General features: G+C 33.3%; 4 protein-coding genes across 7 annotated transcripts; 1 reads left to right on the forward strand and 3 right to left on the reverse strand.

Moving 5' to 3' along the window:
• Positions 389-11,860, reverse strand: LOC109342893 (serine/threonine protein phosphatase 2A 55 kDa regulatory subunit B beta isoform-like). 4 transcript variants are annotated; one of them, XM_019580940.1, is made up of 15 exons: positions 11,507-11,860; positions 10,044-10,147; positions 9,843-9,941; positions 9,637-9,756; positions 8,709-8,906; positions 7,969-8,060; positions 7,648-7,670; positions 3,398-3,493; positions 2,629-2,752; positions 2,330-2,453; positions 1,717-1,785; positions 1,519-1,610; positions 1,358-1,435; positions 1,206-1,276; positions 389-1,029 (listed from the first exon to the last, which is right to left on the reverse strand). In XM_019580940.1, exons 1-15 carry the CDS (start codon positions 11,616-11,618, stop codon positions 893-895), a joined length of 1,539 nt encoding a protein of 512 aa, XP_019436485.1. In that variant the 5' UTR covers positions 11,619-11,860; the 3' UTR covers positions 389-892. The 4 variants fall into 4 exon arrangements, with proteins under 4 accessions (XP_019436485.1, XP_019436483.1, XP_019436484.1 ...); XM_019580938.1 differs by having other exon boundaries at positions 8,706-8,906; XM_019580939.1 differs by lacking the exons at positions 7,648-7,670; positions 7,969-8,060; positions 8,709-8,906; ... (2 more) ...; positions 10,044-10,147; positions 11,507-11,860 and adding exons at positions 3,815-3,906; positions 4,555-4,752; positions 5,483-5,602; ... (1 more) ...; positions 5,890-5,993; positions 7,353-7,638 and having other exon boundaries at positions 3,398-3,516.
• On the forward strand, positions 18,140-19,825 carry LOC109342895 (inorganic pyrophosphatase 2-like). Its single transcript, XM_019580941.1, has 4 exons — positions 18,140-18,350; positions 18,445-18,566; positions 18,682-18,883; positions 19,399-19,825. Exons 1-4 carry the CDS (start codon positions 18,213-18,215, stop codon positions 19,747-19,749), a joined length of 813 nt encoding a protein of 270 aa, XP_019436486.1. The 5' UTR covers positions 18,140-18,212; the 3' UTR covers positions 19,750-19,825.
• Positions 21,333-22,014, reverse strand: LOC109342896 (PRA1 family protein F4-like). Its single transcript, XM_019580942.1, has one exon. The coding sequence runs from the start codon at positions 21,917-21,919 to the stop codon at positions 21,344-21,346; it is 576 nt and encodes a 191-aa protein (XP_019436487.1). The 5' UTR covers positions 21,920-22,014; the 3' UTR covers positions 21,333-21,343.
• LOC109342897 (phospholipase D alpha 4) lies at positions 23,369-26,883 on the reverse strand. The gene is made up of 5 exons (XM_019580943.1): positions 26,594-26,883; positions 25,916-26,473; positions 24,424-25,615; positions 23,500-23,967; positions 23,369-23,431 (listed from the first exon to the last, which is right to left on the reverse strand). The coding sequence occupies exons 1-4, from the start codon at positions 26,678-26,680 to the stop codon at positions 23,528-23,530; spliced, it is 2,277 nt and encodes a 758-aa protein (XP_019436488.1). The 5' UTR covers positions 26,681-26,883; the 3' UTR covers positions 23,369-23,431; positions 23,500-23,527.

Below are 27,901 nucleotides of genomic sequence, written 5' to 3' on the forward strand. Positions count from 1 at the left end.
GGTTCATGGTTGTCCCTTCCAACAAGTATTACTCCTAGAAATCGAACCTTGACCTTTTGATTATCCTGATAATCTAGTAGAGTCTTACACCACTAGATCAATACTTCGTTGGTTAGACCGACACCTTGTTGGGTTTGATACAAGTCTACTCATTTATACTTCAAATACTTCTATTTGGTTCCACTCCTTTCAATGAAATCCAAATGTTTAACTGTTTATTTTAACCTTGTCATGTTCTATTTGGATAATACCACCAAATAGAGAACACTCATGTTCTACTCTATATATCCAATTTTGATATGACTAGCAAATGCTACATAAATTAGTACCACTATCTGGTACAACAAAATTAAACTTAGAAGTTTGAAACATAAATTCCAACATAAAATAATCAATGAAAAAAATGATGCACTGAAGGTTTCAACTACTCCATCCCACAGAGATATCTGGGCAAAAAAGAAAAGAAATGCTACATATTTTTATCTTAAAATCTTAATCCTAGTGGCAGATATTGAACATCCTTTAGTATCTGTGTATAAGAGCTACAATCACATTTTATCCTACACTTGCAAACCAAACACAACTTACTGCACCTCTTTCAGAAGATACAGAAATAGGGGTAAAGAATATTAGAGTTGGAGGGTGAAAAAAAACACTAGAGAGATGCTACCCATCCTGAAACAAAATACGGTCTGCGTCTGCCTACCCGCGAATTCGAAACCGCCACTTCTGGGCCTTTTCTAGTCCTAAAAGCTCTGAAGGGCATTTGAAGCATGAGAATTAATGTAGCCTCCAAACTCAGTGGATGGTAAGAAGGGAAAAGAAGGCTTCTCCACAGCAATTTGAACACCAAGCATAATACATGTATGTTCTCTTCTTCAATCATGTTTCTTTAGGCATAGTACATGTACAAGCTATTTGCAGCAGCACAAGCAATTGCATTTTCGGTTGGGTGCCATGCTAAGTGCAGCAACTTTGTCGTGAAATCAAAAGAATTGCCATTTGCATCAACACCTGGGGTTTCTGCTCCTGTTTAACAATACCAAATATTCGAACTTGTGATATATATGACTTCACTTATTAATAAAGATTAATTGATGACCAAGTTCATTATTTGAAAAGAAACCATTGACTTTATTTAACCACAAATGTAAATGGGAAATGAAATCAATGGTAAACGAGGGGAAATGATTTGGAAAACTGACCTCGTCTTACAACTCTTGTTATGCTATTTCCCAATGATCTAGAAGGCCTTGAAGGGGTTGGAACTTGTCGTCTGAGGAAATTAAAAGTTTAATATAAACGTTACAATGTCTGACTAAGTAACATGTTTGACATCAGAGCTCCCGTAAATTACCTCATTGGATTTTTACTGGCTTCCAAAGTTGTGGCCTCTGTGCTTCCCGGGGCACAACCAAACACGCGGAATAGATTGCTGGCAGCGAATTAAAAATCAATAAGATGCAGGATAAGAAATGTCGATGATAATTGAGCTGTGGATAAGTATGTACTACAGACCTGTAAGAACCAGTGGCTACACGCAATCCATCACCACTCAAGCAACATTCGAACTTATCAAAGATCGAGTCATTTTCATACAAGTCACAGAGCTGGTGTATTCAAAACAAAAGCATAACCAAGTATAAGTATAACTCAATAAAGCAGCAGAAAGAAATTCATACTCCAACATCATTTATCTAAACACAGAAATCTAACCTTAGGTCGTAAATACTCATGGACCTGGAAAGTTGCAACAGGCCCTGAGTCCATATTAATGTCCCATAACTGAAAAACAAGTCAAGATGAATGAAACAAGATGAAGCTTATGGGATTTAAAGCATAAAATGCAGAAGGCACCCAAACAAAGTAAAAAATGAAAGATAATGGCATGTTTTCCCTACACAGCTATTAAAGGCCAAAGGAACAAAGAGACCTGAATCAATAATAATAGTAATAATTCAAAGAAAACAACCTTGCTACATGAAACAATTCAACAAATCTGAAGTATTCCAATAAAAAAGGTAAAAAATGAATCAACTTTGGGTCATTTGCAAATAGGCTCCTGAACGTTCAATTTTGGCACTTCACCCCATGAACTTTGAAAGCTGTTCAATACCCACTTTTTTGTTTTATTTTTGTTAGTGGATTCATATTTAAACCAAAATAATCATCAGATTGAGCACAGATTAGCCATTGGAATGTATTACAGTTAACGGAGCTTGATCGCCAAAACTAAAAGTTACGAAATCTGTTTTCCAAAGCTCAAAATATTGTGAAAGCTCTAACAAAACTACAAAAACATGAATTTAGAAATTGTACAACTCCAAACCTTTAGGGTCATGTAATCACGACTAAGTATGTATCTTCCATCACCCCCAAATTTTATGTCTGAGATAGAAGCAATAATCTCTGTAAAAAATGATCTGGACCCAGGGGCCTCCTGTTCCTCAAATCTGTACCAAAGGGTATTGGTCGTCAGAGTCTACGAAGTATAAGGAAGTACATAAAAGCATACATATAAAAGGCTTCATAAAATTTCTTTTAAACATAAGCAACATTTCTTTGGTTGGAGGAGAAAGAAAATTATTTGTTAGGAATCAATAAGATTATCACAAAAGACGAGCTTACAGTTTGGCATGAGAATCACATAATGCTGATTGTCGCAAGTCAACAAGACGAATCGATCCCTTTGAACTGCTATACGCCAATGTATTACAATGTGTAGGGTGGAATTCTGCTGATGTTATAACCTCTGCAATAATAATATCTAGGGTCAAGGCTCAGCCAAATAAAAATAGAACAAGATGGCAACAAAATTGAAAACGGTTGATTCTTCCTTGATTTTATCCACGAAATCCGCAGGTAATATTCATAGCACCAAAACACCATTCTATTGCTCGCAAATCCCCTCTCGCTATCACATACACCCAATCAACCTTCAATCCAACGGATTTTTGCCCATTATTCACCCTAGCAAAGCTGGACACCAGTGTTCCACATCAAACAGATTGAGACTAGAAAGATTTTTACATAGGCAAAGGGTGGTGATGGGTTAGTTTGGGCCAGAGCCTGACTTTGGCTGAGACATTGGCCAGGTTCATTTTTTTAGCCTAGCCCCAACAGTTGACCCTTAGCAGAACTGGAAACGCTTTAGTCTAGGTTGGTCCAGAGCCCAGGCTGATCCAAAGTTAAGACAAAACATAATATGAACTGAAAAGGCCAGGACCGGGCCTGCAAGGCGGGGGCGGGACACGAGGACCCCCTTATCAGTTATCAGCAAACAACTTCTATGTCGTTATGATTGTCTCTTCAACAGATAATTAACTAGATTTAATGTTTTAACAAGAAACCAATAGACAATTTTTTTACACAACAACGCAAATTTATCAAGCTCTACCTGTCAGATCCTCCATATTTGCAGGCTTCACATCAACAATATTAAAACTTTGATTGCTAATTTCCAGGTTCCAAAGATTTATTCGCAAGTCATCGGCTGATATGAATGTTTCACCATCGCTAAAGATATAAGCAGCATAATACCATCCAAACTTGATCAGTATTTAGGAAATCATGAAAGAGGAAAAAAGTGCAAAAAGCAATGTAACCATCAAGCAATACTCCAGAAAGAAAAGTAGTAAACAACTAGTCAGATTTTTTTAAACAACACATTAAGACAAATAAAAAATAATGAAAGCAATATTGACACCAAATTTCATCTAATTAAAAAATATGAACTCTCAAGGTTGTCAACTTCATCCATAACTTACTGAACTATATAGCAAAATATGGTATGCACCGATAAAATTCAAATTACCTGTTATTTGAAATGGAATTGATATGATAATCATGAGCATGAGCATATACTCTACGACATCGAGCCACCAAGCTGGTTTCATGGCTACTTACCTACATATGTTACAATACATGAATGAATACTGCAGAACGTCAAAAATGATCATCAAAGTCTGAAAAAGAAACTTAGGAACTTTCCCATTTTTTTCACTCTTCCATTGTATCAGAGAACATATTAAAATTAAAACTACAAGGAATGGAATGGTCAATTCATGAAACGAAACACTAACATTTCTCTTATTGTTTCTTCTTTAAGGGGTCAATGCAGGATGGCTTAAATAAAAATACTGAAATTTCATATTAAATGCACTTCAGCTCAGATAGCATGTTATAAGGTATTAATAGTTGTGGGTCTGCAAGATTCTTTGGTCCTTAACATCCTTAATAAGGTTCAATTTATTTAGATTAAAAACTGAAATTGCTATTCCCTAATTAAATTAAGAAACCTTAAAGATCTTGATGAAACCAACTATGATTAAAACATGTTTGTCGTAATTGATAAGAAACAACATAAATGCTTCCATTTTGAAGAAGGAAAAGTAAACATTGCAGAGATTTGACACTTCCATTTTATCTACCAATTTATTTAGATGCAATAATTGGAAAAGTGATGCATAGTAAAAGTGATGCAATAATTTTTTTAATCCCTGACAAATAAATATCGGAAAAAGAATTCCAAGTGAAAGGGTGGAATACAACTACCGTGGGTAATCTTAGCGACGGTATGCCTCCTGGTGGAAATGAAAAGTCATTGCTTAGATAGTTCTGTGATCTTTCTGGAGATCCTCCATTAGCAAGATAAATTGTGGAACTACTTGAACTAGCAATAGAGCCATTTCCCACTCCTTTCGAAGGGTCGACATTCATCTCAGAAATTTTCTTGACCTTCTTTTCTTGAACCTGTTCAACTCTCAGATGAGGAAAAACAAACATGAATAAGAGACTTGGGAGACAGATCAATCTATCATAGCTTCTTCAACCAAGATATGAAGTAGAGAAGTTAAACTTAAACAGAATACAAAATTAAAAAGTTCTGCGACCACACTCATTTTTTATACATGCACAAGCAAACATCCAATCAAGATAACATTACTTTGATTAATACTTAATCAGGATATTTATTTCACAGCACATAGCCTTCTTTCATATCTACTTCTCCTCAAAACATTTGAACATCTCAATGCATTTAATAAAATAGTGATTAAGGGGCCGCATTGCAAAAAAAGTAGAGAAGTTAAACTTAAACAGAAAAGGATTCTTATCTAATGTTCTTGAAAGACGGCAGTGTTAAGAAAGAAAGTTATGCTACTATGCACTTAAAATGACCAATCTACACATGCATGCACTCTCAAAAGTCATCCTCTACATGCAAAGTTATCTGTTTAACCAAACAATAGTTCAATTAATGACCAGAGATCCAAAATATAATTGATAAATTCTGAAGGCTATACTCTTCTAATTGAATTCAATCAAAATACAAATATAAGGGCCACACGAGCAATAGTACTGCTCCTAAACAGATCAATTGCCAACACATGTGAATCAAGGGGTCAAACTTACTTCCACAGAAGTGAAACCTAGTGCACAATCCATTAATGGCTGAAGAATGAACTCAGATTTTATTACATACCTTCCAAAATTTGATGGTTTTATCATTTGTAGAAAGAAGGAAGAGGGCACCATTAGCTGTTTGGCACCATCTGATCTTGTTGATTTTCTCTTCTATTTCCAAACTCTTAAGATAGTCAAACTGAAACAACAATCATACATTAAATATATTGACACATCTGAGCCCATGGGAAGTTGGTACTACATTAACATGGAAACGACAATTACCTCAGGCTCGTGACTCTGAAACTCTGTTTTATAACGGAACTCAGGATGCCTGCTAATAGAATACTCCGCCCTCTCCAAATCTCTTCTTGATCCACCATGCTGCATGTTTCAGCACATATACATATTTTACATAACGTGGAATCTGTCAAAACACAGTTTGCCTTTCTTTTTTAAGCTTGCGGAAGTAAAAATTAGGCTTACATCTTTTGTATCTGTCCTTTCAAAGAGAACAACTCGACCACCACGATCACCAGTAGCAAGATAGTCACCAGACTTGTAAAATTCAATAGCAGAAATTATGTCCACTGCAAAAATAGAGTTGGGCAAACAATGAGGAAAAATTCATGTTATCCAGCAACAAAAGCTAATTCATCTGTCAATGTCAATCACTCAATTGCAACTATCAGAAACACTCACTGTGACACTCATTCTTTCCTCCCCTTGAAAGCCTCCACTCCTATATCCTAAATGGCAACTTCAAATAATGTCATACAACTGACTATAACGACAACAAAGGGCCAATTTCTCAATTTTGTAGAGATAAATTAATCATTTAATGATATTTCCACTTACTTTTCTTTTTTGTTTTGATAAAAAACGATGTTTCCTTTCCGACGCAGATAGAACTGCTATGCTCTCATTCTTAAAATATCAACAAAAGTTTCAAGTGAAGAGACACCATTATTATTATTAGTATTCCAATACAACCCAGTAAACTACCCCATCTGCCTATCACGACAAAAGCAAGGCCAATGTTTCAATTTTGTCATATATAGATTAAAGTTATTTCCACTTTCGATTTGCTGTTGTTTTGACAGGAAACATGATCAAGTTATGTATTTCCAATTTCTTTTCTCTTTTGTTTTGAACGAAAATGATATTTTCTGTCAGGCACAGATACAATCACACAGACTAACCATTTCAAGCCAAGAGACACCACAATCACCATTATTCATAGTCCAACCTAGCAAACTCTGCCGAAAAACCAAATGCTTTTGCATAGTCAAAAACACAAATTGCTACCAGAACCCAACAGTCAAATCTTCACACGACTCACCAGACTACACAAACATCAAGATCTAACCCACAATACTCAACCAAACTCACTTTTACAAACTAAAGAAACCCAATTAATTGATGTTGTTATTCCAATACAAGCACGAGCTATAAACACAAAAGTTACCATAACCAATCAATAAAGCTTAACAACTATGTGTTGGTCTAGTGGTGTAAGGCTCCGCTAGATCTCCAAGATGATTAAAAGGTCAAGGGTTTGATTCCTCGGAGGGACACTTGTTGGGAGGGACAGCCACGTACCCCGAAAGAGATTAGTTACTTACTCAAAAGAGTGAAGGATACCAGTACCAAAAAAATATCAATAAAGTTTAACAACTAAGTTTCACACTCTTAACAATCCAATTCAGTAAAATCAAAATGCAAAGAACACAAACTCAACAAAGCACCCTACTACCCCCAAATCACACAATGACCCATGAGCCAAAACAAGCATTACTCAACCACCCAGAAGCATAAACAACAAGGAAGTAACAAAACACGATCCAAAACGGATTGAATAAAACTCTAATCCAAACACATCAATTAGATCCAACTAGAATAAAAACATGCCCTTTTACACACGACCAAATACAACGTTAAACAATCACCTTCTTGAACCTCTTCCCCTGCCGTACGTTCTCCAAAAACCTGCGAGAATTTCCAATCCAGAGGGTTTGATGGACCCGCCGGAGCTGCGATTACCTCATCGCCACCGTTCATTTGCGTCGTAGAAATCAACAGCCACGGAACACGTTTATCAAGTAAACAAATCAATCGGCAAATCCTATCAGTGCATCAAAAAAACGAAGATCGGTTTCTGGGTTTTCACAATATCACAGATTCAGAACGACCCATCAAAGAAAGATTAAAATTTTTTTCCTCTTCTCACTTTGGGGTCATCGGCTGATATGAATGTTTCACCATCGCTAAAGATATAAGCAGCATAATACCATCCAAACTTGATCAGTATTTAGGAAATCATGAAAGAGGAAAAAAGTGCAAAAAGCAATGTAACCATCAAGCAATACTCCAGAAAGAAAAGTAGTAAACAACTAGTCAGATTTTTTTAAACAACACATTAAGACAAATAAAAAATAATGAAAGCAATATTGACACCAAATTTCATCTAATTAAAAAATATGAACTCTCAAGGTTGTCAACTTCATCCATAACTTACTGAACTATATAGCAAAATATGGTATGCACCGATAAAATTCAAATTACCTGTTATTTGAAATGGAATTGATATGATAATCATGAGCATGAGCATATACTCTACGACATCGAGCCACCAAGCTGGTTTCATGGCTACTTACCTACATATGTTACAATACATGAATGAATACTGCAGAACGTCAAAAATGATCATCAAAGTCTGAAAAAGAAACTTAGGAACTTTCCCATTTTTTTCACTCTTCCATTGTATCAGAGAACATATTAAAATTAAAACTACAAGGAATGGAATGGTCAATTCATGAAACGAAACACTAACATTTCTCTTATTGTTTCTTCTTTAAGGGGTCAATGCAGGATGGCTTAAATAAAAATACTGAAATTTCATATTAAATGCACTTCAGCTCAGATAGCATGTTATAAGGTATTAATAGTTGTGGGTCTGCAAGATTCTTTGGTCCTTAACATCCTTAATAAGGTTCAATTTATTTAGATTAAAAACTGAAATTGCTATTCCCTAATTAAATTAAGAAACCTTAAAGATCTTGATGAAACCAACTATGATTAAAACATGTTTGTCGTAATTGATAAGAAACAACATAAATGCTTCCATTTTGAAGAAGGAAAAGTAAACATTGCAGAGATTTGACACTTCCATTTTATCTACCAATTTATTTAGATGCAATAATTGGAAAAGTGATGCATAGTAAAAGTGATGCAATAATTTTTTTAATCCCTGACAAATAAATATCGGAAAAAGAATTCCAAGTGAAAGGGTGGAATACAACTACCGTGGGTAATCTTAGCGACGGTATGCCTCCTGGTGGAAATGAAAAGTCATTGCTTAGATAGTTCTGTGATCTTTCTGGAGATCCTCCATTAGCAAGATAAATTGTGGAACTACTTGAACTAGCAATAGAGCCATTTCCCACTCCTTTCGAAGGGTCGACATTCATCTCAGAAATTTTCTTGACCTTCTTTTCTTGAACCTGTTCAACTCTCAGATGAGGAAAAACAAACATGAATAAGAGACTTGGGAGACAGATCAATCTATCATAGCTTCTTCAACCAAGATATGAAGTAGAGAAGTTAAACTTAAACAGAATACAAAATTAAAAAGTTCTGCGACCACACTCATTTTTTATACATGCACAAGCAAACATCCAATCAAGATAACATTACTTTGATTAATACTTAATCAGGATATTTATTTCACAGCACATAGCCTTCTTTCATATCTACTTCTCCTCAAAACATTTGAACATCTCAATGCATTTAATAAAATAGTGATTAAGGGGCCGCATTGCAAAAAAAGTAGAGAAGTTAAACTTAAACAGAAAAGGATTCTTATCTAATGTTCTTGAAAGACGGCAGTGTTAAGAAAGAAAGTTATGCTACTATGCACTTAAAATGACCAATCTACACATGCATGCACTCTCAAAAGTCATCCTCTACATGCAAAGTTATCTGTTTAACCAAACAATAGTTCAATTAATGACCAGAGATCCAAAATATAATTGATAAATTCTGAAGGCTATACTCTTCTAATTGAATTCAATCAAAATACAAATATAAGGGCCACACGAGCAATAGTACTGCTCCTAAACAGATCAATTGCCAACACATGTGAATCAAGGGGTCAAACTTACTTCCACAGAAGTGAAACCTAGTGCACAATCCATTAATGGCTGAAGAATGAACTCAGATTTTATTACATACCTTCCAAAATTTGATGGTTTTATCATTTGTAGAAAGAAGGAAGAGGGCACCATTAGCTGTTTGGCACCATCTGATCTTGTTGATTTTCTCTTCTATTTCCAAACTCTTAAGATAGTCAAACTGAAACAACAATCATACATTAAATATATTGACACATCTGAGCCCATGGGAAGTTGGTACTACATTAACATGGAAACGACAATTACCTCAGGCTCGTGACTCTGAAACTCTGTTTTATAACGGAACTCAGGATGCCTGCTAATAGAATACTCCGCCCTCTCCAAATCTCTTCTTGATCCACCATGCTGCATGTTTCAGCACATATACATATTTTACATAACGTGGAATCTGTCAAAACACAGTTTGCCTTTCTTTTTTAAGCTTGCGGAAGTAAAAATTAGGCTTACATCTTTTGTATCTGTCCTTTCAAAGAGAACAACTCGACCACCACGATCACCAGTAGCAAGATAGTCACCAGACTTGTAAAATTCAATAGCAGAAATTATGTCCACTGCAAAAATAGAGTTGGGCAAACAATGAGGAAAAATTCATGTTATCCAGCAACAAAAGCTAATTCATCTGTCAATGTCAATCACTCAATTGCAACTATCAGAAACACTCACTGTGACACTCATTCTTTCCTCCCCTTGAAAGCCTCCACTCCTATATCCTAAATGGCAACTTCAAATAATGTCATACAACTGACTATAACGACAACAAAGGGCCAATTTCTCAATTTTGTAGAGATAAATTAATCATTTAATGATATTTCCACTTACTTTTCTTTTTTGTTTTGATAAAAAACGATGTTTCCTTTCCGACGCAGATAGAACTGCTATGCTCTCATTCTTAAAATATCAACAAAAGTTTCAAGTGAAGAGACACCATTATTATTATTAGTATTCCAATACAACCCAGTAAACTACCCCATCTGCCTATCACGACAAAAGCAAGGCCAATGTTTCAATTTTGTCATATATAGATTAAAGTTATTTCCACTTTCGATTTGCTGTTGTTTTGACAGGAAACATGATCAAGTTATGTATTTCCAATTTCTTTTCTCTTTTGTTTTGAACGAAAATGATATTTTCTGTCAGGCACAGATACAATCACACAGACTAACCATTTCAAGCCAAGAGACACCACAATCACCATTATTCATAGTCCAACCTAGCAAACTCTGCCGAAAAACCAAATGCTTTTGCATAGTCAAAAACACAAATTGCTACCAGAACCCAACAGTCAAATCTTCACACGACTCACCAGACTACACAAACATCAAGATCTAACCCACAATACTCAACCAAACTCACTTTTACAAACTAAAGAAACCCAATTAATTGATGTTGTTATTCCAATACAAGCACGAGCTATAAACACAAAAGTTACCATAACCAATCAATAAAGCTTAACAACTATGTGTTGGTCTAGTGGTGTAAGGCTCCGCTAGATCTCCAAGATGATTAAAAGGTCAAGGGTTTGATTCCTCGGAGGGACACTTGTTGGGAGGGACAGCCACGTACCCCGAAAGAGATTAGTTACTTACTCAAAAGAGTGAAGGATACCAGTACCAAAAAAATATCAATAAAGTTTAACAACTAAGTTTCACACTCTTAACAATCCAATTCAGTAAAATCAAAATGCAAAGAACACAAACTCAACAAAGCACCCTACTACCCCCAAATCACACAATGACCCATGAGCCAAAACAAGCATTACTCAACCACCCAGAAGCATAAACAACAAGGAAGTAACAAAACACGATCCAAAACGGATTGAATAAAACTCTAATCCAAACACATCAATTAGATCCAACTAGAATAAAAACATGCCCTTTTACACACGACCAAATACAACGTTAAACAATCACCTTCTTGAACCTCTTCCCCTGCCGTACGTTCTCCAAAAACCTGCGAGAATTTCCAATCCAGAGGGTTTGATGGACCCGCCGGAGCTGCGATTACCTCATCGCCACCGTTCATTTGCGTCGTAGAAATCAACAGCCACGGAACACGTTTATCAAGTAAACAAATCAATCGGCAAATCCTATCAGTGCATCAAAAAAACGAAGATCGGTTTCTGGGTTTTCACAATATCACAGATTCAGAACGACCCATCAAAGAAAGATTAAAATTTTTTTCCTCTTCTCACTTTGGGTTCGTAGTTGAACCATTGGAGCACAAAAAAGTACAATATTTTCTCCCTCCTGCCACTCTTTCTGTATCTATCTAATGTTTTCTCTCTCTAGAAGGATAAAATGGGAATTTTACTTCATTAAAATGACTGACCAAACCGTTCTCGTCCAAGATAGAAAAAACAAAAGAGACACACACAAATAAACATCAATAAGGTAAGGTAGTGATATAAGATTTCATTAAATTTTTAAGGTTAAAGTTTGATTCTCGAAAACGATACTTATTAAGAGAAATAGACACGAATATGGTAATAATGAATATCATTAGTAGTATCAAAAGAATAACATAATATCTGTGATAATAATGAATAAGAAATAATATTAATAATAAAAATTTAAATTTTTTAATTCACATACTATATTTTCATTTATATTTTTATAAAAGATAAAATTTACTTCACAACAAATCTATGTTTATATTAGATAATTGACACGTTCACACAAAGACACTTACATGTTTAGTTACCTTTATTTTTAACAATGCACATATATGATAGTTTTATCTTTTTAATGCAAAAACAACTTATTATCTAGTATTAGAGAGGATAGTTTCCCTAAATAATATTAAGGTTTGTGTCTTTTCCTTATATGTCTACTATATGATGAGGTGAAATACGAACTCTGATTGGCCTGTAATGGTGTTGATATTGAAAATATTCCCATATGGATAGACTTGTATGTTAAGAATGAGTGCTTTAGAATTTGGATGATTGAAATTAATTATGGCTTTGTGTGAAAGAAACAGACATTGCTGTAATAAATAAAAAATAGGGTAAGATGAGGTTGTATAAATAGACTTGCATTCATCTCTTTCTTTACAATCAATATCAGAAAATCGAGTGTGCATGGGAAGCTGCTGAAATGAAAGGTCATATGTGGGGTGTTGGAGTAGAATATAAGGAATAGAGATCTCCTCTCTTCCTTTATATACCATATGTTGTCTCTGATCATTGATAATGAAGTAAAAATAAAAATAATAAATGGATGTTTAAATTTTTTAATTGACATAATATATTTTATTGATACAAGACAACATGTATATGAAACATGTCTTTCATGCATGCCATTTACATTTGACTGGATATTGTACTCATCATTTAGTGGTTGCCTAGGGCAACTCAGAGTTTGGAACGGGTTCTAACTATTGTGCAATGACTCATATTTCTATATAACAGTAATACAAGTTATGAGTTTGTGTTAATGTAAAATGTTGAGGTAGATGACTATATATTTATGTTATGTAAACCTAATGTAATACGGAGAACAATAGCTCAACACAAATCTTAATTCTCTAATACATAGTGGTAGTCTCCAACGCTCCTGATAATATATACATAATTGGCCAAACTTGGTTATCAAACTTCTTGTGTTATTCTTTTTTCCCTAATCTCTTTTATTATTTGATTGTTCGGTTGTTCCCAAAACCAACTTTTAAGTGTTTTACTTAACTTCAGTTTGTCTAAATGAATCAAATTTGTTTGCTCACCAATTTATAAAAGAAACTAAGTCACAGAAAATATGTAGAATATATTTGATGTTGATAAAATAAAGGATGTTGAAATACATGCACATGACTACCTTGTTAGACCATCTTCCTTTTGCTTGTGGAATATATTTTCAATTTCACATTATCCCTCAATGTATCCATTACTTCATTGATGTCCACTTACTTAAAGTTCTGGTATTAAAAAGATAAGTATATCCAAAACATGGAAAAAAATGTTAAATGATTTAACACTTTTATCTTTAAGAAAAAATTGAATGATATTTTTATCTCTATATGTAAATGCAAAAGTTACCATTTGACTCTCCATTACTGAAGATGATCATTTAACTAAATTTAGAGAAAACAAGCTAAAACAAAAATGGAAAAGACAATATTACTTAAGAGTGCATATATTAATCACCCCTTTAGCATTTGGTCATATCCCAAAGATTAGATGGGCAAATTGTGAAAGGAAAGTTGGTATATGATGAAAGAAAATCAATGTGAAATTCATGCAAGTGACATTAACATTTGAAAAAACAATGCCAAAACCATGACCTTAGTGACATGTTTCAGTGTGTTTTGGGCACCACCGAGTGATGTTTTTGCATAATTCAAATTTCGTGTCTCCTCACTTAATAATGTAATGTGACACCATATGCCCCAATTATCATGCATTCATGCTTCATCTTTTGAAGGCATGCATGGTTTTTCTTCCAACCTTTCCATTATCTACATCTTTATTCATATTATAATCATTTTTTTATTTTATTTGTATCTTCTTCAAAAACCACATGAATGCCTTATAAAAATAATTTGATTCAAGGCGAATAAAATCATTGAATATGAATCAACAAAAAATTTTGTATGCATGGACAATATACGAAATTCTTACATTATCGTTATTTTATCTGTAATTATTACTGACTTTTAAATATAAGTAATATAAATAAATAATATATTAATTATGTAATTTTTTACAATAATATTACATATATATTAAACTTCATTTAATATTCAAATTTGATATCATTACTAAAGTTATATCAATTCTTTATCAAGTTATCCACCAAATCCACAATCTGATATTAAATTAATGATTAAAGCACTAACACTACTTTCCCATTTCATTTTTTCCTTATAAATGCTTACACGTATAGCACTATTTTAGACGGCACAGCTTTACACGTGAGCAAATGCTACATTCATATTTTTATATTGCATTATTAGTTCATATGTGGAGTATGTACATGAACCTAAAACTTCCAATATCATGTTTCAAAAGTTTATTTTCCCAGTTCGATAAAATGGCAACTAAGAATATGTTGGCTTTAGGCTCCATTTCTATGTATAAAAAGATACAATTGAGCACAGTTCACTTGTCCTACTTAATCTAATAGTTAGGGGTCAGATGTGGCAAGAGAGTCAATGCAATTTATGCGAAAAGATGCAATTGAAAACTGTGAGAGAAGATAAGAAAACTCAACCCGCAAGAACTCCGAGCAGTCGTGGGAAACTCGCGACTGCGTCTTTGTTCACCGTTGGATCGGGTTGAAATTTGGACAGCAGGTTCATAACTTATAGTACTTCATTATGAACGTTGGATCGGTGAGACGACGTCCGAGATGGTAGAAATTGAGCTGTTACAACAACTGTGTTTCTGGTTTTGTTCTGGTTTTTCTTGTTCTCATTTTCAAGCTTGTTGCTCTGTTGTATTTTGTATTATTGAGCACGTTTTCTGCTGTATTTTGGAGACATTCTTGTCTTCCTATTTTGATTATAGTGGAGCTTGATTGACTGACTTGTGCCCGTGGTTTTTACTTCTCACTTTGGGAATGTTTTTCACGTTAAAATTCCGCTGTCCCTTGTGTGTTACTGTATTATTTGATATTGCTCCTCATAGATTCTAGTAAGTTGGGGAAATTATTATCCGCTACATATACTCTGTTAGAGTTTACATTGTTATTGTGTTGAATTTTCCGAATAAATATATAATTTTATGGATAATATATTTGATGTGTTGAATAAGTATTTCAAATAGTTAATTAACAAAATAAAAAACATAAAAAACCACATCATTTTATCTAAACCTCTTTTTATTTCGACAGAATGTTTTGATACCCAATACAAACATCAGCCTAATATATTTTAGCACCAGATCATATAATTTTTCTAGTTAAAATCGGTCCATATTAATCTAGAAAACTAGATTGGATTCTCTTCATCAAAATCTCTCTCTCAAGGGAGTGAGAATAGCTTAGTTAGATTGATCTAGTGGTGTAAAACTCTACTAAAATTTTAAAATGACTAAAAGGTCAAATGTTCGATTCCTGATAGTGACATTTGTTAGGAGAAACACTTATGTACATCAGAATGAATTAGTTAGTTACTCATAGAGTGAAGGAATATCCTTGATAGTACAAAAAAATATAATGTTTAATCCTGATTCAAGCCATGTCACAACCAAACTAAACTAGGTTTCGGTTGTATACCAGACATAGAAGAGCCTACATTGGCGTTGATCAAGACCAGACAATCGACCAATCCACATAAATGATGGAGTTGAACGGACAAAGCCCAAACGACAGTATAAAAGATCACAACCCTCCGCCATCTGACTGTCACACTGCCTACACAAGCTTGACACGTTGTCTACAAAGTGCAAACTTTTGCCACAACTACGCATGTCGCATGTACCATGTACCACCTTTTGTCATGCGATAAGAACGTGCCTAATATGCGGCTATGAGGACTATGATAAACTATAAGTCAACTATCCACAAAATACACACATGTCAGAGCCGCCGAACATGGATAAATCAACATATCTTTGTCTGAGATAGACTCAATATGATAAGATGTTTGGCATGTAAACAACGTGTACTATAAAATATTTCATGTCATTCTCCTCATAGGACAACCCATAAAGAAGTTAAACATACATCTAATATTCTTTTGCATTCTATTTTCTACACACATATCTCTCTCATTCACCGACTTAAGCATCTTTTCATGTATGAACTCGGGCACTCTCATACTCAACTCATGCGACATTCAGAAAATACCTTCTCCAGATTTCACTCTTCAAACTCAGTCAACCTCCATACCCAAAGAACGTATCCTTAATATCTAATTTACTTATCTTTAATCTCAAGAAAGTCAATGTAGGCTTGGGTATTAAGAGTAATGCAGATATTTGTATTTGTATTATTTAAACTTAAAAATAATACTCACAAATAAAAATTTGAATTCATGAATAATAATTGAATGTAAAAATGAAATTCAGGATTCAATTTAATAAATGATAGGGATTTCCAGGATTCGTTTTTTAAGGGTATATCATTCGTTTTTCAAGGGGTATAGCATTCGGATTAATAGGATTTAGAATTATCTTGGGGAAAAGGCTAAGAAATATTTGACCTAAATCAAATACTTGAGATTTAAATATACTCTTTATAAGTTCTTAATTATTTTTATTTCAGCCCTTTAAAAATATTCGATATCGATCATAAGTCAATATAAATAAGATTATTTTATGGCTCACCAAACTATATTATAATAGAATATGATCAATTATATGTTCTATTTTCTTGTCTTGATTCTAAGTGTTGATGTTCATACCCAATGGTTTATTTTTTTTCAGGAAAGATATGATACACGTGGTATTATAAAAAAGACATCATAAACACATTGGAAACAATAGCACAGCACGTATATTTTTCCTCAATAAATCTTGCTATCAAAGTCATCTCATACGATTTTATAATTATTCATCTCTCTCAATATTTTGGGCTAATTCATTTAATAAACATACGCAGCATATGTAAAGAAATTGAAAACCGAGTGTTTCTATAATAATTAAAATGGTTCTACCAAAAATAAAAAAAAATTGTTTGAAAATAAACGATAAAGTGCAAACTACTCTCTAAAAATAGATACCTATATTTATGGACTGTGGTGGCCATTAGTCAAAAGCCATTATCATCTCCAAATCAAGATCAAATAATTGATATATCTTAATTGTATTCTCAAAGAAACAAAACCAACCGACAACAAAGGTTGGAATACAAAACATAATTCAATATGAGGTGGGCTCATCATGCATGTAAGATCAACAACACATGCATAATTATCAATTTAACATCCATACATAAAAATTAAAAATAAAAAAAACACAAAAACAAAACATTAATCAAAATGGAATAATGATATGTATTCCTACGCAATTCTCAGAGAAAGGTAATAAATAATAAATAAATATTATACATACTATTTCTTCTTTTGATATGTTGTATGAAGATTTCTAGAATATTTATGAATTATACATATAAAAGTTATATTACAAATGATAACAAACCAACTAATAACTAATAAGATAAGTATATATTATAGTTAATTAAGTTTGAATAAAATGAAGATAACTAAATCTTAAAATAATGATGTATCAAATAAGAAGATAAATATATATGATAGCTAATTAAATTCAAATAAAATGAAGATAACTAAATCCTAATAGCATTTTCACGTGGCCAATCACATTTTAAATCCCATAGAATATTCGTGTTTTTCTATCTCTGGATTATGACCTAAACCTACTAAATCAACCCTATCTGCCCTATGATCCTTAGACAAGCATAAACTTAATCACATCCAATGGCTCAGATGCAATTTAATTTCCATTATGAATCAAAATAATAACTGATATAAGATAATATTTAAATATCCTTTGGAATCTTCCTTTGTGTTAGGCTTTTTTTATAGCCACTTTTCACTATATATAACCCTTTTAACTCTTCATGTTACAATCACAATTCTGAGTAACTCACATTATTGAGAAAGAGATTCATTATATTTTTCTGGGTCATTGCATTTTCTTTCTTTTATATTATTGTTACTATGGCTGGAATTGTACTAGTTTTCGACTTTGACAAAACCATAATCAATTGTGACTGTGACAACTGGGTTGTTGATGAGTTGGGTTTCACTGATTTGTTCGAACAACTCCTTCCAACCTTGTCTTGGAACACTCTCATGGTAATTTGTCACATGTTTTGTTTTTGTGTTATTATGCATGTTATTTAATGTTTATGCCATAAATAACTCAACCTTAATGGTTTTGGTTTTATAGGATAGGATGATGATGGAACTTCATTCTCATGGAAAAACTATTGAAGATATTGTGAAAACTTTCCACAACATTCCTATACACCCTAGAGTAATCCCTGCCATTAAAGCAGCACATGCTTTAGGGTATGTATCAAGTTCCATGGTTTTTTATTTTTCAATGGAAAAAAGTTTTTTTTCCTTTAAGTTTTATAGTAATTCTAGGGAGGAAGAATTATAAGGTTGCATTTGAAATTTTCAGGTGTGATTTAAGGATTGTTAGTGATGCAAACACGTTTTTCATTGAGACAATTTTGAGGCACCTAGGAATAAGGGAATACTTTTCAGAGATTAACACTAACCCTGCCTATGTTGGTGAAGATGGAAGGTTAAGAATTTTGCCTTATCATGACTTCAAAAACTGTTCCCATGGATGCAATTTGTGCCCTCCAAACATGTGCAAGGTTTGTATCTATATATCCATGTATTTCATATATCCCTTACTTTCACTTCTTAAGGTGGTTGGTGACAATTTAAGCTCTCATTCTCTCAATGACGATTTTATAGTTTTTAATTTTATGAGTATTGGTGCTCACTTGAGTTAATTCACCCATTCATATATTTATTTATTAAGAATGTGGCCTTTATATAAATATATTTTTTTGACTTACCAATGAACCTTCTTTTATTGTTGAAGTCTTTGAATTATGGTTAATGGTCTTAACTTTAAAATATAATGATGTTGGAACAAATTTAGGACAGAAGACATTACTTTTACTATTAAAAATTATTATCCTAAACCATGTTCAAATCCTGTTTTTGATTCAATGTTATTGCTTTAATGTTATTGGTGTTGAACATGATTTAAGAAATGTTTTGGAATAACAAATTATTGTATGTCCAGATTGATTGAAGTACCATAGCTTGATTAAGAAGTTTCTTCTATTTAGTATTTTAATTCTAATGTTTACTATTATAGGGTCTAATCATAGAGAGGATCCAAAATTCAATATCTCCTGAAGAAAACAAGAGGTTCATCTATCTAGGGGATGGTGGTGGGGACTATTGCCCAAGTTTGAGGCTTAAAGAAAAAGACTTTATGATGCCAAGAAAGAACTTCCCAATTTGGGATTTGATATGCAAAGACCCTTTGCTTGTTAAGGCTGAAATCCATGAATGGAGTGATGGGGAAGATTTGGAACAAATTTTGTTGCACCTAATTAACAAAATTTCTATGGAGGAAAGTTCTCAAATCATTTCAAATGATTGCAAGCTTCAAACTTTATCACTTTCTGCTCATGTTCCTCAAGTTCTTCAAGTTCAACAATAATAAATGTAGTTTAATATCTTTCCAAATGTAACATAGCATATTAACATACCTCAAAAATGGGTTTTATTTTCATGCATGTTTTACTTAAAGAATTTAAATTTTCCTAAAGTTTCTCCAATGTTGAAATTGGTTCCAAGATCAAGATGGTCTCCAATTAGTGAAAATTGCACAAGTTCTTATTCTTTGGAAGATGTATCCAATTATTTTTATTTGAGATTTATGAAAGGTTAATGTTGAATTGGTTAATGAGTGTAGTAAAGTTATTGTTTAAGAATTCCAAAAAATTGAAGTTGGATACCTAAATAAATAAAGTCAAACACCCTTTTGACAATAACAAATAAAAAATGTAAAATTAACATCAGAAATTGTATATTTAAATTCTTAGAGTCAATATTTTAAGTTTTCAAATTATTTATACAAACATTTTTGTAATTTGATCTGAATTTTATATCGGTTTTAAATTACTACACACAGCATTAAGACATTGCTATAGTGGTTAAATGCTCAATAGTGTGAGTCTTGTTGAAAAGGAAAACTATGTAAAAGAGGATGATGAGATTGTTTGAAGTTGAATTATCCCGATCACTTGCTGAGGTAGATGTTTTCTGATTAACTTAGTTATGCTAATTCATTCCAATAATCATTCACAATCACACATTTCACTCTGTTTCTTCCTTATCCCTTGTTGATGAGTTGGAACATGGAAATACCTGAATTCCTTCTCATATTTGTTTTGGGTCACTGGAAATGTTATAAGGTGTATTTGATGAATCAACTTTGAATTATATAACTGCTATGGTGATCAGCTTTTTGTTAACATAAATAAGTTTTCAGATTTTAGTGAACCATTCCATTTTCCTAGTCAGTTGCTCTAATTTTTCTTATATTAATGTCGAAGTACTAGATTGATTAAATTTTCCTATTGTAAGTTCAGTTTTGGAGCGAATGGAAAACAGATACTTTAAATCGTGTAAATTCACCCTCTTGTGTTGTTTAGGTTCAAGTCGTTGACACCCATCACATAACTCATCCTATAATTTCTATAATAAACAAGTATTGTATATGTCAAAATTATAAAAATAAATTATAGTTCTAGTTCATTGTTTTTGGGTAGAAAGTTCTAGTTCATTTTAAGGTTGTGTATGACTAAGATCTGTGTGCTCTAGTATTTTTAATGAACTTTTTGCGTATGAAATTAAGATCGATATATATCATACTCTTTTGTTCCTTTTTTCCTTCAAGTGTAATGATAATTACCTAACTTTTTTTCATATATCTTTTTATAACCATTTTATAATAATCGAATACTTAGTATTTGTTAATAATCAATTTATAAAATAGTTGTAGAAAAGACATGAGTTAATTATTTTAGCAATCTTCTCACAACCCCTTACTAGCATCATTTGATCAACAAATTCAGGCAATTTTCTCACCACATCTAATAACTTCTATGCAGAAAATATATCAACACTATGAAGTACATGTCATTATCCTTGCAAACAAAGAGTCTATTTTCAAGATTAAATTCTTCAAATTGCACTAAAAAATTAAACAAATTCAAGTCTTTTTACCCTTCTGAAGAAACATTGACAAATCAAGAAGCAGTAGAAGTCAATGAAGCAACTTGTTCTTCATCCACGAACAGATCATCAGTCCTCCTCAATGCGGCATGCACCACCACCAGCACCGCCCCGATCAGCAATGCCACAAAGATATTAGAGGCGATGCCAGTAAATACTAGTAGCCCAACAAAAACCACCACACTGATGAATTGCACGACCCAACCATTGATGTTGTATCCGAATATCATAATCATTTGGTCGCCAAGGAAGAGCCAAGCGGCCATGAGGGAGACAAAGATGATGAGAGATATCGGATACCAAAGGAGGCCGAGGTTGAGGACGAGGACGAGGATAAGAATGAGGATGGTATAGTTCATATGGAAGTAGGAGAGGTTGGAGCGAATTCGTGAAACAATGTCAATGATGCCATGTGGGAGGGAAAAGGAGTGGAGGTTGAACATCAAGTTCCATGGGCGACACATGGCAAGGCTTTCTTGGATGCGTTGCTTCGCACGTGATATAAACTCGAGGTTGGCGGCGGTGGTAGTGGTGGTGGTGGTGGTGGTAGTAGGGGTGGTGGAGGTTGGGATTGTGTCATAGTTGGTCATGTTCTTTAATTTGAGAAGGAGGAAATGAAAGGAAGAGAATAATGATGTTTTGTTATGTTTTAAGGAAGAAAGTGAATGATTGATTAATAGGATGTGCATGTTTTATTAATTAATTATTACTTGCATCAATTTATTTATTAAGGGCTTTTGTTATGAGGATTGTTTATGAGTTTATTTGGGATTTTCTTTTCAATGTTGGATTTTCATTTCCTTTTGTATTAGTGAAATATTGAACGTGGGAGTTGTGTTGATGATTGATGTGTAGTTTCCATATGGGGGAAAATGAAAATGTCTCATAAGAGAAGAAAAAAATGTAGGAAATAGTTCTAGAGAGACAATCTTGTCCGAGTCGGGAACATTCATATGTATATAGAACTAACTCTTTCGGTGGATATTTTTTCCATCTACAAGAAGTATGTACCACTTGAACCATTGTCCATTGGTAATAATTTAAATGTAAATTAATAACTTACAAACATTTCACAAATTCGTGAAGGCCACTACCCTGCTAATGTGAGTCACGGGACTTAAAATAATGACATGAATTAAATAGTTGATTATATTATATTTTAATTTAATAATTTTACATTTAATCAAACGTGGGAATAGGGATATATCGTAGCTTTCCTTGACTTTTCATATGTCAATGAATTTGTGGTGCTACAATTTGCTGAGTTTTCATTAATCTTTTCAGTAGTTTAGTAGTAAAATTACTTTCTCCTCTGAGTTTTTATCCTAGAGATGTAGAAAAAAAATAAAAGACTTTAGATTTATCTTATAAGTGTATTTTATAAGCTTTCTATTTTTCTTCATTCCTTTTAAAAAACTAACTTAGAGACAAACTCTTAGAGTGAAATACGAATGAGGACAATTTACTTAAATATTTAAAATCATTTTTTAAAAAAAATAACTATATAGACGAAGGACTATTACAAATTAAAAAAAACAGAAGGGAAAAAAATATACAATAATATGAATTGAACATCTTAATTTATGCATAAAAATGTTAAAAGACAATTACTTGGCACTTGCCGTCTTCCTTTTTGTTGTTTTTAAGATTGTAATACATAGATTAAGATTTACAATTAATATTTTTATTTGTATTATATTTATGTAAGCCTTTTTTAAAATTTACCTTTTATCTCTCTATAATGATTATAGTTATTACATTTCACTTTATTATTCATCTTATTAATTATCATAATTAATGAACAAATTTTCTCATAAAATATAATTAAAAGGTAACAAAGATAGTAATGTGGAAAGGAGGGACTGCAATTTTTCCAGCAACTTCACAAATAAGATGGTTAAAATAAATGTAATGTCAGTATAAAGTTTTTTACACTATCAACACGACATCCATCTTTGATTTATATTACTTTTATTTGAGAGTCAATAGTAATTAACATATGAATGATGAATGATTTGCTGACAATGTATACATATTAAATCCGAAATAATAACACCTATTTCCATGTAGAAATAGAAAATAAATCAAAAGAATCGTTAGTTTAGGAACAAATATCAACTGTCCAGATCCTGATCCTGTCTCATACGTTGTCTCGAGTCACGACAATTAAAGTACTTAGTCATGTGTTGTGTGTCTGTCTAAGTGGTAAAGATAGGTGGTAACAATTTAGCTCTCTTTCCCTTCACTAGAGACTTTGTATCAGGAAAATGTTCCCCTCCATTACTTAGATCCTCTACACACCCTTCTTGTGTTACCTTCATAGGGTATGTCACAAGGTGCACACCTTCCATGTCCACATTTTCTTCACCATTGTATATTTTCCACATTTTATCTCCTATGGACCTCATTCTCTGCACACATTCTGCACTTTCTGGCTCTAAGAACAATCCATCAGCACTAGCAGTGTGTTCATACCATAGTGACATTCTATATGCATGAATATCACCATGTTCAATTTGGTTATCAGCTCCATAATCTTTACATTGGTAGCACCCTATTGCAATCTCAGTGTCCCTTTGTCCATCCATTGATCTTTGGTTCACATTGGCTGATCCTATTAATATGTATATATCATCCACTGGATGGTTGCAGAAAGCAACAAAAAACCATATTTTAGTTAAACTTTCAGAATATGAAGATAACTTCTATCACAATCTAACAAAGAACACTGATATGTTCATCACAATTTTGATTATGCTACTTTTTACACCCTTCAATGGTAGAGAAAGTGATGGTAAAAAAAAATGAAATCCTCATGTCACTTTTCTCTTCACACCCCTTTTACACCTACTTTATAATTAGTAATCAAAAGACTTTTACTTTGGAAAAACAACAATGTATAGATGATCAATAAGTATATAGTAGAAGCGAAAAAATGGTGTTGGAAAAATTCGGAGTGACAGATTCGCTCTTGAACGTTTGCCTTGAGCGGTATGAGCGTTCGAAGTGTTGTAGAAGAAATTAGTCTATCTAAAATTTCTCTAGCTGTGGAAAAATGAACTAAAATTGATTAAAAAGAGTAGTTTTATCATACCTATCATGAGCTTGGAATGAACATAAACCATGAACCTCCTATGTTTTTGTGCATTCCAGTATTGTGTTTCATGATGAGGAGAATGTGGAGGAAGATACTCCCCTTCCTTCTTATGTTCTCTATTTGCAAGGCAGAAGAAATTCAAGTAGTCTCTAGGGTGCCCTTGTTCTCCACTTTCTTGTAAGGCTTCTCCAATCAACCTATACATCATTTTCATTGTTTCTCTAGTCCAATGCAGTATATCTTGAACTGGTTCACTTTCGGGCACTCCTTCTGGCCACATCGGCATTACTATGTACACTGCAAACCTCTCTTTCGCTTTAATCTTGCTTACCACCTTGAGTGCAATCTCAATAGGAATAAGATTTGTGCAGCCACTATACTTATCTTTCTCCCACAAATGACACCCTCCAATGAAATATTGGTTCTCGATATATATAAACCTATCGGCGCGCCTAATTGCTTCAACATAAGCTTCATGAATGCTTCTCTCCACAGTTAGCTTTCTAAACAATTGGCTTGCAGAAACATGGTCAATTGACCTGTATACTTGAACTTTCCAATCCCTTTCTGAGAGAGTGCTTGAGCTAGTCCTAGGAACAAGATTTACTAAGGTGTTTTCTGGGACTAGAACGGAAGGATCAAATTGTTTTGTCCATCTTTGCTCAAAATTAGTCAGAACATCCCAAGCAGCCTCACCAGTAACACAAGCATGAGCATCATGCCAAGGCTCTCTTGGCCCTCCTTTGTTGAGGCTAGCTCCTGCGATGTTCGTCTGGTAGAAATCGGAACGTGATTCCTTATCAAGTGTATGAAATAGTGAATGTTTCTCTGTATCATACCTTCCATCACACAAATCTACACCACCAAGAAAACTCATAATTTCTCTTTCATTAACAGAATTGTGTACTCTAGTGTCCATAGTTATAGTCTTCTGATGGTGAGCAAAGAGTGTGGGGAATTTATGGTGCAATCTCGGACACTTTCTGCATATTACTTTGGTGTGTTTGAAGTAAGAAAATGCGTCTTCGTCGTGTGTGTTCATCACGCCTTTGTTTTTGATAAAAGGCAAAGATGTTTCATCATCCCAAATCATAACCCTCACAGCCACTCCTTCCTCTGATTTCTTCTTCAGTAATTCACCCAACTTTACTTCTCTAGCATGTGGGATTTCAGTTTGGGGATCTCTAACCTGCGCAATTACCATATTAGCTTCCGAAAAAACGTATGAGAAAAATGCTATAGAGCCAAAAGTTTTGCTAACTTTTTTATCATAATGACATGACAATTTTGTTGATTCTTGTATGAGCCAGTGGTCCTGGTTGATTTTGTAGATATGACCTACTTGTTAACTCTTGAGTGAGTAAGTAGCCCTTACCACTTTTATTCCATCCGAAAATCGCCCGGATATTCTGTCGAAAATCTTGCTATTTTTTTCTAACTCTGCAGCATCATTATTCAAAAGATGATTATGAAATGAAATTATATTTACCAAAACTATCTTGGGGTTGAAGGACCAGCCTGCAATATAAATCAAATACTTCGCATCCTCAATGGCTATATAAACATCCTCCCATAAATTTCTCGGAGCTCCAATAAGATCAAAAGGAGGTTGAAAAGAAGATGAATGATGAGCATCATGATATAGCTTAACCCGACAATTCGACCTTTGTGGGAATGTAGCATTCCTCAGCCCTTGAAACTCTCCATTTCTTAGTAGCTTTGTCCAACTTGGTTCCAATTCAGCTGGCTTGAACCATAATATAAACCTTAACTTTTGTCGCGAGTTTGGTTTTCCGTTATCCACAAGGAGAGGGAAGAAACCGTTTATCAAACTTCCTTCCTTCAACTCCTGAGCCTGGATATGGAATTTACCCAACATGGAGCATGATGTTTTCAATGTAATGGTGATAGTTGAATCACCTGGATGAGCACATTGAATCTGGAAGGTTTGGTTCCATACGCGTTCGCATTCTTCGGTTGTTTTCGCCACCTTTTTGTTGCCTATCTTGATAGTCACATAAGCAGGCTTTCCATTTGCACATATACACTGAAAAAAAAAGAGAATTTTTGATGCATAACATAAGTTCTCAAAACACTGCAAAATTCCACAGAACAACTAATATGAAATATGTATATATATAGAACTATAATTATATATGGAGCTTACATTTAAGGGAAATGAAGGTGAGTAAGGTGTGGCATTGAAAATGGTAGCTTCAATTGTTCCATGAAGAAGCTTAGGCTTTTCTTCCATTGTCTTAACTTATATATTCACAAGAAGAAAATAAGAGATACTGAAAAGTATCAATTGTGTTTTGACTTTTGAGGCAATAATTGTTATGTTACCATTACTAAGGTTATATTTCATGATATATAAAGGTTCATAAGTTTTGTGTTGGAGATGTTGAAGCAATTGGAATCTTGAAATGCAATTGAATTGTTAGCAGTTTGGGAAAACTTGTGGAATTAATCACTTCTAGACGTGCAAATACATACAACCTTCACTTCTAAATAATCAGATTGTATACAAGTTTTCACTTGAAGTACAAGTTTCTTATACCAGAATCACTATTTTCCTTGCAAGTAACACTAATCAACACTTGGTCTCGTATATTCTTAGAACATTATATTATTCTTAAAAGATTTTATATTTCTTGAAAGAATTTTTAATGCTACCAAGGGTATCCCTCGCCTTATAGGATGTGTGATTGTCTCTCCAACAAGTGTTATTATTGGGATTTGAATCGTTGATATTTTAGTCATCCTAGAGATTAATTGGACCTTATACCACTAGATAAATGCCTTGTTAGTTCGATTAAGTGACTGACTTTGTTACATAATATTGAAAAACAAAATTACGTGTCATTGTATGTCCTCTAGAACATAGAAACAGGTTACGTTTCCTCTCTATTTTTATTTCGGATATGAATGGGAGTTATTGACTAACATTATTTGCATCATAAAAGCACTCATGATTTTATCTATTGCTTGGTCTATAATTTGTTGAATTCTGATTAATTTCTTGATTCAAAAAGACTATTCTAACACATTTTTTCTGCAAATAAAATTGAAACTCGTTGAAGAATAATCAAATTCTTACCACAAACTGTCTTGTACCCTTGCAAAGTAAGAGATCTGCCACTATTAAAATTCTTAACAAAATTATAGTAATTTGTATTATCTAATTTTCTCTGGGTAATTTTTCGATAAACCATAAATTTTGTAATCAATTTTAATGAAACTGCTAAGGATGAATGCTATTATATTTTGCATTACCATATTATATCTATATATAGGGTGCAAAATTTAAGGATCCTTGGTTATTTTCCAATTTTCCTTTAGCCTCTTTAGTAAATGTGGTTTAAGTAGCATCCAACCTTTCTTTTGATCATGAATCATATACCGGACAAAATTCATTAATAATATGAAGTGATTTGCATATGAACTATTCATGAAAGACAAATTGATAATGATA

The sequence above is a fragment of the Lupinus angustifolius genome, chromosome LG03 (assembly GCF_001865875.1).
Source record: "Lupinus angustifolius cultivar Tanjil chromosome LG03, LupAngTanjil_v1.0, whole genome shotgun sequence".
In the NCBI taxonomy this organism is placed as follows: domain Eukaryota; kingdom Viridiplantae; phylum Streptophyta; class Magnoliopsida; order Fabales; family Fabaceae; genus Lupinus; species Lupinus angustifolius.

Bases quoted from the DNA above. Each gene is read 5' to 3' on its own strand.
- LOC109342893 (XM_019580938.1), bottom strand. From the start codon at position 11,618: ATGAACGGTGGCGATGAGGTAATCGCAGCTCCGGCGGGTCCATCAAAC. The intron at 7,671-7,968 runs GTAATTTGAATT...TTATATCTTTAG, and splicing joins AATTCCATTTCAAATAACAG to CGATGGTGAAACATTCATAT. The intron at 1,277-1,357 runs GTAATTTACGGG...TAATTTCCTCAG, and splicing joins GCCAGTAAAAATCCAATGAG to ACGACAAGTTCCAACCCCTT.
- LOC109342895 (XM_019580941.1), top strand. From the start codon at position 18,213: ATGGCTGGAATTGTACTAGTTTTCGACTTTGACAAAACCATAATCAAT. The intron at 18,567-18,681 runs GTATGTATCAAG...TGAAATTTTCAG, and splicing joins AAAGCAGCACATGCTTTAGG to GTGTGATTTAAGGATTGTTA. The intron at 18,884-19,398 runs GTTTGTATCTAT...TTACTATTATAG, and splicing joins GCCCTCCAAACATGTGCAAG to GGTCTAATCATAGAGAGGAT.
- LOC109342896 (XM_019580942.1), bottom strand. From the start codon at position 21,919: ATGACCAACTATGACACAATCCCAACCTCCACCACCCCTACTACCACC.
- LOC109342897 (XM_019580943.1), bottom strand. From the start codon at position 26,680: ATGGAAGAAAAGCCTAAGCTTCTTCATGGAACAATTGAAGCTACCATT. The intron at 26,474-26,593 runs GTAAGCTCCATA...TTTTTTTTTCAG, and splicing joins CACCTTCATTTCCCTTAAAT to TGTATATGTGCAAATGGAAA. The intron at 25,616-25,915 runs GTAAATATAATT...GTAATTGCGCAG, and splicing joins TCAACCCCAAGATAGTTTTG to GTTAGAGATCCCCAAACTGA.